Below are 10800 nucleotides of genomic sequence, written 5' to 3' on the forward strand. Positions count from 1 at the left end.
CTATCATAGGTAAGAGCCGGCCCAGGAGGCGGGACTTTGTAGGACATCCTCTCCGCCGAGTAAGCAGAAGAACTCGGCTTTTTGTAATCATGCTGCGCTGGCAGTGTAAGACACAGCCACTCCGATCCTCTCCATTCTGCCCCCCCCGCTGATGACAGAAGGAAGGAGACCGCTTCGGCGGTCCAGATTTAAGTCCGTGTGGGTCTAGAGGCGGCCCGGAGTCTGCCTATTGAGGACCCCGGGAATAGAGTGTATAAGGAGATTTTGCTCCCATTCAGCTTAAAGAGGAAGTAAACCCTCCTCTACAACTTGTACCTATAGGTAAGCCTATGATAAGGCTTACCTATAGGTACTGTAAATATCTCCTAAACATGTACCGTTTAGGAGATATTTACCTTAAATGCCGCCAGTGACGTCACTGGCGCATGCGCTCTGAAGGAACGGCAGATCGTGCCGTTCCTTCAGAGCCCCGTGCCGTGACTGTCGGCTCCCGCGCGCGTGCGCGGGAGGGACGTCACCGCAGCTCAGGCCAATCAGATGGCCGGATGCCGCGATCCCGGAAGACGGGCGACTGGACATGTCGCCCGTCATAGAGGTGAGTGAGCGGCACGGCGGGGGCTCGTTCTAAGGTAAGTATTGCATAATGAGCTAGTATGCGATGCATACTAGCTCATTATGTCTTTCTCTTGCAGGGTGTTGGAAAAAAAAAAAAAACAAACGAGTTTACAACCTCTAAGAAAATCCTCAAATCAATTTATTTCTTTTGATCACGTGTTTTAATACTTAAATGTGGTGATGCTGCCAACCAGTGACTGCATTTGATAGGATGCAGTCACTGTTCAGCTGATGATTTTCCACCCAGCTTAGTCTTTTTTTTTTTTTTTTTTTTTTTTTTTATGCGGAAGTAAAGCTTCCTCTGTAACTTGTACCTAATAGGTAAGCCTATGTTGAGGCTTACCTATAGGTACTGTAATTATCTCCTAAACCTGCACCGTTTAGGAGATATTTACTTTGCATGCAGCCAGTGACATCACTGGTGCATGTGCTCTGGAGGAACCGCCGCCTGTGCCGTTCCTTCAGAGCCCTGTGCCGTGAACAGGGGCTCGCATGCGCAGGAGTGACGTCATCACGGCTTCGGCCAGTCAGATGACCGAAAGATTCGAACCCAGAACGAAGATGGGTGAACGTGTCAGTGGTAAGTTTCTGCCGCTGCGGGGGCTTCGTTCTGGGGAAGTATTTCATTATGCCTTTTGTCTTTCAGGTTTTTATTTTTTGACGGGTGCTTTTTGCTGGGCAGAATTTTGGCAGATTCCTGTCCAGCTGTCTATAGCCAGCCTTGGGGTCAAAAACACGGTTTGCTGGCAGTCTATAGCTGATTGTTTTATTGATGGAATGTTCACTTCCTCTGTCTACCCGTTCATAACACTACGCATTGTGGGCTGTGCTGCCAAAAACCCTAAATGCACAGCTTCTGGTCTGTTGTGGTGCGTTAGTAGCCCATTCAAATGAATGGTCTGTGCGAATGCAACCTAATGTGTAATACAACATGCTCTTAACCCATCACAGCAGGCCAGACTGGTGTAAATGGGTCCTATGTATGATTCCTAATATCTCTGTCCCAGCTAAAGAGATGCATTCCCTCTATTAACCCTTGTGACCCCTGTCATTTTAAAGCAACATTCAAACTTTGGAGTTGCCACCAGAACAAGAAAAGGAGGAAAGTCTTTCAATAGGTGACACTCGTCCCAGTGACAACTGTCAACAGGGAATTTCCTGAACTTTTGAGGGTTTTGCTCTCACTACTTGTGTCTACACATAGTAAGTGTGGGTTAATCTTCGCAGTTGGGCAGATATGACCTGAAAAACAAGCATGTTTAAATTGGGTTGTGGGTTTGTATATAGCTTGTCCAGATCAGTGGCCAAATACTTCAGCAGAAAGACGGTGACTGCTCCAAAGCATGTGCCTTTGAACTCAGCAATGGCAGTTCTGATGTTTGTCCTGACAGCCGCCTTAAACCATTTCCTGTGTGGTTTTGGGGCTCAGAAGTTAAATGGCAGCTTTCTTAAATAGATTTTATGGGCACTTTTCAGTAAGGCAGCCAATAGATGATGCTTTTTTTTTTCTGTCCTGCAACCACGGGTTGCAAGAAAGCAAATCTCCTGATTACCTAATCAACACAGTCGGGGTTGATGGGGGAAATCCCTTCCACTGAGCTATTTTCTCCTGGTGGGGGGATAATGGGACCTGTCACTGCTGGGAGAACAAAATTATTGCTAGCTGCTCTAGACACTGCCAATAATCTCATGCCGAACATCGGACATGCTGGTTGTACCCAAGTTGTTCGCTGTATCAACGTGGGTACAGTCAGCCTGCCTAAAGATGGCTGGAATCTCAGCCGGGCCCTGCTGAACCAGCCGAGATCTGAACCATCTATGGCCAGCTTAAGATGACGCTTTTAGGTCTAAATACATAGTTTTATGCCCAGAATGATGGCTGGTATATAACTATTCAAAGAATTCATGTTCTTGTATTAGGGCAACATGTTCATGGTTAATAGTTATTCTGACAGTGAGTCATTGCTTCTGTTCAGGAAGCAGATGCTACATCTTAAGCCCCGTTATCTGTACTCGCAGCTCCGCCCATCTTTTTCTAACCATCCTCTGAGCAAAAAAGAATACCATGCACGCCATAGCTGTAATTTCACATTTTTTTTTTTTTTAAACGGGCCAAATTTATAGTTAATACAGTCTGTTGGTGTGCCTTATTACAACATTTAAACTAGTTTTTCATATGAGCTTCAACATATACAGTATATGTACACAGTACTGTGCAAAACTTTTAGGCAGATTTGAAAAAAATGCTGTTATGCTTTCAGAAAAAGTGTTAATTGTATAATCATATAAAGTGTTATATAAAATGTCAAATCAATATTTAGTGTGGACCACCCTTTGCCTTCAAAACAGCATCAATTCCTCTAGGCACACCGATTTTGAAGGAACTTGATAGGTAGGTTGTTCCAAACATCTTGGAGAAAAAAAAAACACAGCTTTTGTGGATGTAGGCTGCCTTAAATCCTTCTGTTTCTTGATGTAATCCCAGACGGACTAGATATTGAGATTAGGGCACTGTGGGGGTCAAACTATCACTTCCAGGACTCCTTGTTCTTTACACTGACAATGGTTCTTAATGACATTGACTGTATGTTTGGGGTTATTCTGCTGCAGACTATATTTGGGGCCAACCACAAGCCTCCCTGATAGTATGGCACGGTGGATAAGTATCTGTATTTCTCTGCATTGAGGACACTATTGATTCTAACCAAATCTCCAACTCCATATGCAAAAATGCAGCCCCAGACTTGCACGGAACCTCCATGCTTCACTGCTGCCTGCAAACACTTATCGTACTCCTCAGTCCAGGGCACCTGCTGCCATTTTTCGTTCATTGACGGACACAGCTCCTTGTCTTGAACGTTGGGTTATACTGCCCCCTACAGGAGTAGGACACTAGGCAGGAAAAACCTTGACTATGGGGCAGTCCCAGGGGGTATACCACGCTGTGAGCTGGCTTTTGCCAGGGGGGGGTTTGTTGGAGTTGCTGCTGGGCAGGTTTTTCCTGGTGCGCAACGGGGTTGAGCAGGGTTCCTCGCCACCCTGGGGGTTAGTAACTAGGGCCGGGATGTCCTCTGGGCTCCCTGCTGCAATTGTTGGGCTGCCTGAGTGGATGGTTTAGCATCCGCTGGTCTGAGCCTTACGTGGCCGGATCTGGCCAAACATTTACGCCGCGGCTCTGCAGCTTACTGGTCGGGAGCTATGTGGGGCGGCCCTACTGAGGGTGGCTGAAGCCACTACCCTCCGTTTGGGCATTTGCCCTCCCCTCCGCTCTCCCTGGGTGGTCTGCACCACTGGGGTTCATGCCCAAGTGGCTGGGTGTCTACAAAAATGTAGGCCGCGGCCTACTAAGCCATGCAGCTGAGTCGGGCGCCTCTGTTGGAGGGCGGCCTCAGTGAGGTTAGCTGAAGCCCCCGCTTTTTTTGGGGGGGTGGGATCTTTGCACTAGCGGCTGGGCCTCCACAGAGATTTGGGCTGCGTCTTGTGGCCTTCTAAGCCATTCAGGCAGCTTGGTGCCTCCCTTGGGAGGGGTGGCGCAGTGGGGGCTGTTTATTTAGTGATGGCAGCCATGCCGCCATTGTGTAGGGCACCTTTTTAGTTCTGCGGGACCATCAAGATGCCTTGTCTGCATCACAGCGGGCGGCCCCCTTTTAAGGGGCTATTTCCTATTATGGAGGGGCTCAGAGGGCGCCCCCCTCTTGTTTTTTTTTTGCAGGGTCCAGAAGGTCCATTCGTGGGCCCTTGGTCGGCTTCCCCTTTGTGGGATTGCAGTTGGCGGCCCTCTCCTGAATGATAGGTTAGGTTATCTGCTGGACAGTTGTCACCAGGGATGCCAACCGTGTCTGGGTGGGGAGGCATCCTTGGCACAGATTGTACTCAGGGATCTGGACTCTGGAAGGACAATTAATGTACTGGAACTCGAAGAGATCAGACTTTGTCTGGATCATTGGACAATTCAGCTTCAGAGGTGTCCGGTACTAATTTAATCAGACAATGCCATGGTCTGTCAATCGCCAAGGGGGCACAAGAAGTGCCCTGGCGGCTTGGGATGTAGCCAGCATTCTAAGGTGGGCAGAGCGATTCGTTCCAGGAAGGAACAGAGGTTTGTGGCAGTCTCAGGATCCTCTGGCCGACGCCAGACTCATTCTAGTGGCTCCAGACTGGCCTCGCCGGTCTTGGTACGCCGATCTGGTACGGCTGGTTTCCGATACTCCTTGGAGACTTCCTCTCCGTTAAGGTCTGCCTGCCCAAGGGCCAATTTCCATCCTGCTTTACAGTTGCTGGCTTTAACAGCTTGGCTGTTGAAAGCCAGGTGCTGCAGGATAGAGGTTTGTCTGAATTGGTGATTCCTACGCTGTTCAAGGCTAGGAAGATCTACCATTGTACTTGGAAGACGTACATCGCCTGGTGTGAGTCTCTTGGGGTTCCCCCTTTTCCTCCCAATCTGGGGTTGAGCAGCGCCTGACCTTGTGTACCATTTAAAGGCCAGGTTTCGGCCTTGGCGTTTTTTTCTTTTAAAGTCCATTGGCCACACTTTCCTTGGTGCGTACCTTTTTTTTTTTATCCAGGGAGTTCGTCATTTGGCTCCTCCAAGTGCGGTCTCCATTGCCACCGTGGGGACCTCAATTTGGTTGTCATTTCTCCAGAAACCACCATCGAAAATATTGGGAGGTTCCCCTGCTTACAATGTCCCAGAAGGTGGTCTTTTTGGTGGCGATTACTGCTGCGCACAGGGTGTTGGAGCTGGTGGCGTTGTCATGTCGTTCACCTTATCTGGTGGTTCTTAGTCGCTGTACGTTGTCCTTTCCAAAGGTTGTCTCTGCTTTCCATTTGAATGAAAGTATTGTGTTGCCTTTATGTCCCAGACCCAAACATCCTCAGACCCAAACATCCTAAGGAAATTGCCTTGCATTCCCTGGATGTGGTTCGGACAATCAGGGTGTACCTGGCAGCTATGGAGTCTTAGGAAGTCAGACTCACTATTTGTATTTACGGATGGACCTTGGAAAGGGTTGCCTGCTTTTGCTGTGACCATTTCCAGAGGCGTCAGACTGTGATTCAGGCCTATTCCATTAGGGGTCAGGTTCCTCCTTTCCCTGTTTAGCTGCACTCTCCTTGGGCGCTTAGTGCCTCCTGGGCCTTCCATCAGGCGTCAGTGCTGCAGGTTTGCAAGGCGGCCACCTGGACGTCGGTGCACACTTTCGCATAGTTTTCTAAAGTGGATGTGTTGGCATCTGCGGATGATTCTTTTGGCCACAAGGTTTTGCAGGCTGCTGTTGAGAGGACCTGATCCTCTTTGAGGGTGTATTTTTCAGGTGAGCTCCAGTTGTGTATGGTTAACGCTCCATGGTACCTGGTTGGCTACGGTTTTGCCTTGGGAATTTTTTCTTGCTGTTCCCCCCCCCTCATGTTTGACACTGCTTTTGGGACATCCCAATGATTAAGATAAGGAGCTGTGTCCGTCAATGAACGTAGGAGAAAATTAGATTTTTGACTTACCGTAAAATACATTTCTCTGATGTTCATTGACTGACAGCACCCACCCCTCTGTGGAGTTGGCTTTCTTCTGACACTGCTTGTAACAATGGAATGCCTATAGCTGGGAGTGGGAGTATAAGCCCTGGGACTGCCCCAAAGGCATAGTCTAGCTTTTTCCTGCCTAGTGTCCTACTCCTGTAGGGGGCAGTATAACCCAATGGTCAAAAAGATGAGCGGTGTCCGTCAACGAGCATCAGAGAAATGGATTTTGCGGAAAGTCAAAAATCCCATTTTTTTTTTTTTTTTTTTTTTTTTCTTCACCTCAGTTCCTAGGTTTTTGTGAATAGTTGTGCTGCTTAGCCTTGTTTTCACGTCAGAGGTATGGCTTTTTGGCTGAAATTCCATGAAGACCGCTTCTGGCGAAACATCTCTGGTCAGTAGATAAGTGTACCTTGGTCCCACTGTTTTTTTTTATATTTCTGTGCTGATGGCACTGCTGGGCCTCTCCTGAGGTCGAAGGAAGTAAGCATTGAGGTCTCATCTGCTGCATTAGGTTTCATTGGTGGACCACTGCGTCTACGGTCCTCAACTAATCAGTGGTGTTCTTAATGCTAAGAAATACAGGCAGATACTTGTACTTCATGCCATGACATCAGGAAGGCGTGTAATTGGCCCCAAATTTATTCTGCAGAAGGACAACAACCCCAAACATACAGCCAATGTCATTTAAGAACCATCTTCAGTGTAAAGTACAAGGAGTCCTGGAAGTGACAGTTTAGCCCCCAGAGAGCCCTGATCTTGACATCGAGACTGTCTGTCTGGGAATACATGAAGAGACAGAAGGATTTGAGGCAGCCTACATGTACAGAAGATCTGTGGTTAGTTCTCAAAGTTCCTTCAAAAATTGTGTACAAGTGAACCTAGAAGAATTGATGCTGTTTTGAAGAGTAGTCACCCCAAATATAGCTTGGTTTTAGACTTCTGTTCACTCCCTTTGCTTGTTAAAGCGTGAAACGTGGGGAGAACTGTTATTACTGTCTGAGCTTCTCTCGCCATTATTTGTTCTGATGACCATTGTGACTAGGACTGAAATGTGAGAAAGTCCAAAGTTTTAAGCTACTCAATAGCACAGGGGGAAAGGAGCTCTTTCAATGGGGACATATGTTCCAGAGACAACTGTCTAAGAAGACTTGCCTGACTTCAGAGAAATCTACTGGTATGTCTCGAAAGGAAGAGAGGGTTACAGTGGGTAGACTGCTATTCCTATCTTGGTCAACAGCCTGTGAATTTGGTGTCTGTTCATGGTAAGTGGATAGGAGAAGTTTCCTCAAAGCATGGAAAACCTATGGTTTGCATTTAGAGAAGGTACTGTAGGTTTCCCCGTTGTGATGTGCTTTAATCCTAACCAAAACCTTGTCTGAATGACCGTTTGCTACCTAAAGATGGTGTGAAAATAACATGGCATGTTTTTTGCATTTGATGCTACTGGGTGACATTCATTTAAAGTACAGCATATGTTATCTCAATGAACCCACATTTTTGAAAGACCGCTTTTTGAAATTAGTTGAATTGGTAAACTGCGGATGAATTTCACCTATGTGTTTTATCTTGTTAACTAACTTTGAAATTATTCAGTATAACTAATTTCTGGTTTCATTCATTGTTTTGAAATGTATCTAGACTTTATTAATCGCATTTTTCTTGTGTGACAAAGTTTACAACATTAATTATATAACATAGCAACTTGGCATGAATACATGTTCTTATTAAATGCAAATACGGGTGAGTTAAAGTTAATCCATCAGGAAAGAATATAGGAGTTTTGATTACTGGTGTTTTTTGAAGAAGCATGCACTAGCACTGTTATGCTTATCCTTGGTTTATTACGTGGGGACTTCCTGACCAGGAACAAGTTAGGCAAGATGCACTGACATTTTGACACCTGGTGGTTCTAAGCCAGTCACATGCCAATTCGGAGAAAAGATAGATTATGCACCTTCAAAAATTAGTCGGTATTAAATGATCCCAATATTGTATCTTGACATGCTCTGTTTAACCACTTCCGGTCCGCCCACCATGCATTTACGTCGTTACTTTGACGTTAAGTACCGGAGTTATGGCAGCAGATAACTGCCATATTACCGGTATTTTTCTACGCGGCCGGCGGTCCTCTTTCACATAAGCGGTCCCAGCAGCATACTCTCTATGGGATCACTTTGATGGGCGGCAGGAGAGGTGCCCGTCAGCAGCCGGAAAAAACAGTCCGTTCCAGTCCCAGGTAGGAAGTCTAGTGAGGGCATTCGCTTTGAGCTTGCGCGCAGAAGCAAACGCATACGCAAGTTGCTCCCACATATGTAAACTATGTTCAAACCACACGTGGGGGATCGCCACTATCGTTGAGCGAGAGCAGTAATTCTAGCCCTAGACCTCCTCTGTAACTCTAAACTTGTAACCTGTAGAAAGTTTTAAAGCTTCGCCTATGAAGATTTTTTTTTTTTTTTTAAGTACCAAGGTTTGTCGACATTTCACAAGCAATTTTGAAGCATGACATGTTGGGTATCAATTTACTTGGTGTAACATTCTCTTTCACATTCTAGAAAAAAATTGCGCTAACTTTCCGGTTTTCTTATTCTTTAATTCGAAAAGGGTATTTTTTCTAAGAAAAAAGTCCGCTGCGCAAAAAGTGTGACATAGTATTGCAACGATCTCCATTTTATTCTCTATGCTCTCTGCTAAAAAAAAATATATAGGTTTGGGGGTTCTAAGTAATTTTCAAGCAAAAAATACTGATTTTTAATTTGTAAACAACAAGTGTCAGAAATAGACCTGTCCTTTAGCTGGTTAAGGTCCTTGCAAATCATCTAGTTTCTATAGTATTGCCTCTTGAAAGTGGCTTAAATTAGGGTATTACTCAATTTTTGCATAATTAAACATTTTCAAGCTGAACTCCAGCAGAGAACACTGCTTACAACACATGCCTTAATTTTGCCAAAGTTGTGCAAAGCAGCATGGGATCGGCAGTTCCTGGTTGAGCTGGAAACACCACTGCATATACCTGCAATATAGCTAGGATGCAGGTGCACTAATCATACCAGCTAGACTGAATAATTTAGAAATCTTTTTAAAAATTGATTTTAGGAAGATAGACAATTCAGTTGTTTTAATTAGTCTCTGCCTAATCAAGTGTGTGTTTTTTTTTTTTTTTTTTTTTTTTTTTTTGAAGATTGTTCTACTTTAAAACGTATATAAATAAAGGGCTTTGCTACATTCATGACTTAATTGTCAGTTAATTAGATTTGCCTCTACACAGTTGTGACTAGTAGTGGACTTTGTAATGAACTACAGCAACTGTATTTCATCACAGATTTTGCAGTGACCTTGACATATACTAGAGAACTGTGAATGCAATAAGGAAGTGCTTCAACACCTCAGAATTTTTATGTAGAGAATTTTTTCTATTCCATATATAGAATGGTTTAATGATGGCCATATACATAATAATCCGATTGAACTATTCATAACAGAATCTAATAATGTGATAGGATCCATGAAACCCTTAAAAAAAAAAAAAAAACTGTCATAGATCGATTTCAACCAAGTCCATTTAATCCACATAATTCTTATTGGTCTGGGAAGGTAAAACTGATCATAGGAAAGTAGGTAATTAAGTTTTGGGACATTGAACAATCTCTTCCATCTTCTGTTCATATTTCAGATTGGGCAGTTAATCTATTGAGGTTATGATTGTATTTATAATCCTTTGTATGGCCACCATAAAAAGCAACATTTTCAATACCTAGATATGGGAAATTTCTGTATGTCTGTTATGAGCATGTGTATGTTTAAAAATTAACCTGAGTTCTAACATAACCTCTTGGTTACTAAATGCCTGATTTGGTGTGCCATTAAGGAAAAGCAATGACTGTCGCATCCAAAGCAACTGGATAACTCAAGATTTTGTTTTTTAATTACAGAAAAAGTGACGCGTGCAAAAGAAGACAACTTAAATATGCATCAGATGTTGGACCAAACGCTTTTGGAATTAAACAACATGTAAAAAGATCTGCTGGTGTTTACCTTTTGACATCTGGTTTTCTGAAGACACTGCTTGTCAAGAAGTCCCTTTTTTTTAATGCAGTTTTTGAGGAAACCATGGGGCTGGGATAGGGGCAGGTATTTGTGGATTTTCCCCTTTTTTATTCCCCTTTTTTCCAGTTTTGAAAAGACTAAAAGGAGTCTAAGTCCACAGATACAAACTGGGAAGGGTTATTTGAAATGCAGTTAGCCATTGTGCCAATCGTGGATGGCCTGTTGGTGGCCAAGATGTTAAGACGTGTCTATTTTTTTAACGGTTTGTCTGGGTAGCTTCTTACGTGGTAATTTTATTACAACAAAAATAAAGTCGGTTAATTCTGTTTGTGTTTTACTTGTAATATCCTCACTTAAACTCTGGTCCATTTCCATGACCTTTTTTTTACTCTGTTCTAGAAGGTTATTGGGTATGAAACGGGACAAAAAACGAACTCAGGGTTAAGTAGGGTTTACACATTTGACAACCAGTTGAATTATGGCTAAGTGGGATTATATATGGTATTTGGACATTTCCTATGGTCGATGTTACTAATGCTTTTTATACCCGATTTGTATAAGAAGTGGTAATGAAAGGCTTACCATTGTAACAACTGTCCATAAAGTACCCACTAGTTACTG

At 44.2% G+C, this 10800-nt stretch overlaps 1 protein-coding gene across 1 annotated transcript in view; it reads left to right on the forward strand.

The window, feature by feature from the left end:
* TPM1 (tropomyosin 1) overlaps positions 1-10162 on the forward strand; it is a 54050-nt gene extending 43888 nt beyond the window's left edge. Inside the window, exon 9 of the mRNA XM_082257076.1 lies at positions 10065-10162. Coding sequence (XP_082113202.1) covers positions 10065-10147 — 83 coding nt within the window. The 3' untranslated portion in view covers positions 10148-10162. The remainder of the gene's footprint in view (positions 1-10064) is intronic.
* The last annotated feature ends 638 nt before the right edge of the window (positions 10163-10800 follow it).

The sequence above is a fragment of the Pelophylax lessonae genome (genome assembly GCF_965119305.1).
Source record: "Pelophylax lessonae genome assembly, chromosome: 4".
NCBI lineage: Eukaryota > Metazoa > Chordata > Amphibia > Anura > Ranidae > Pelophylax > Pelophylax lessonae.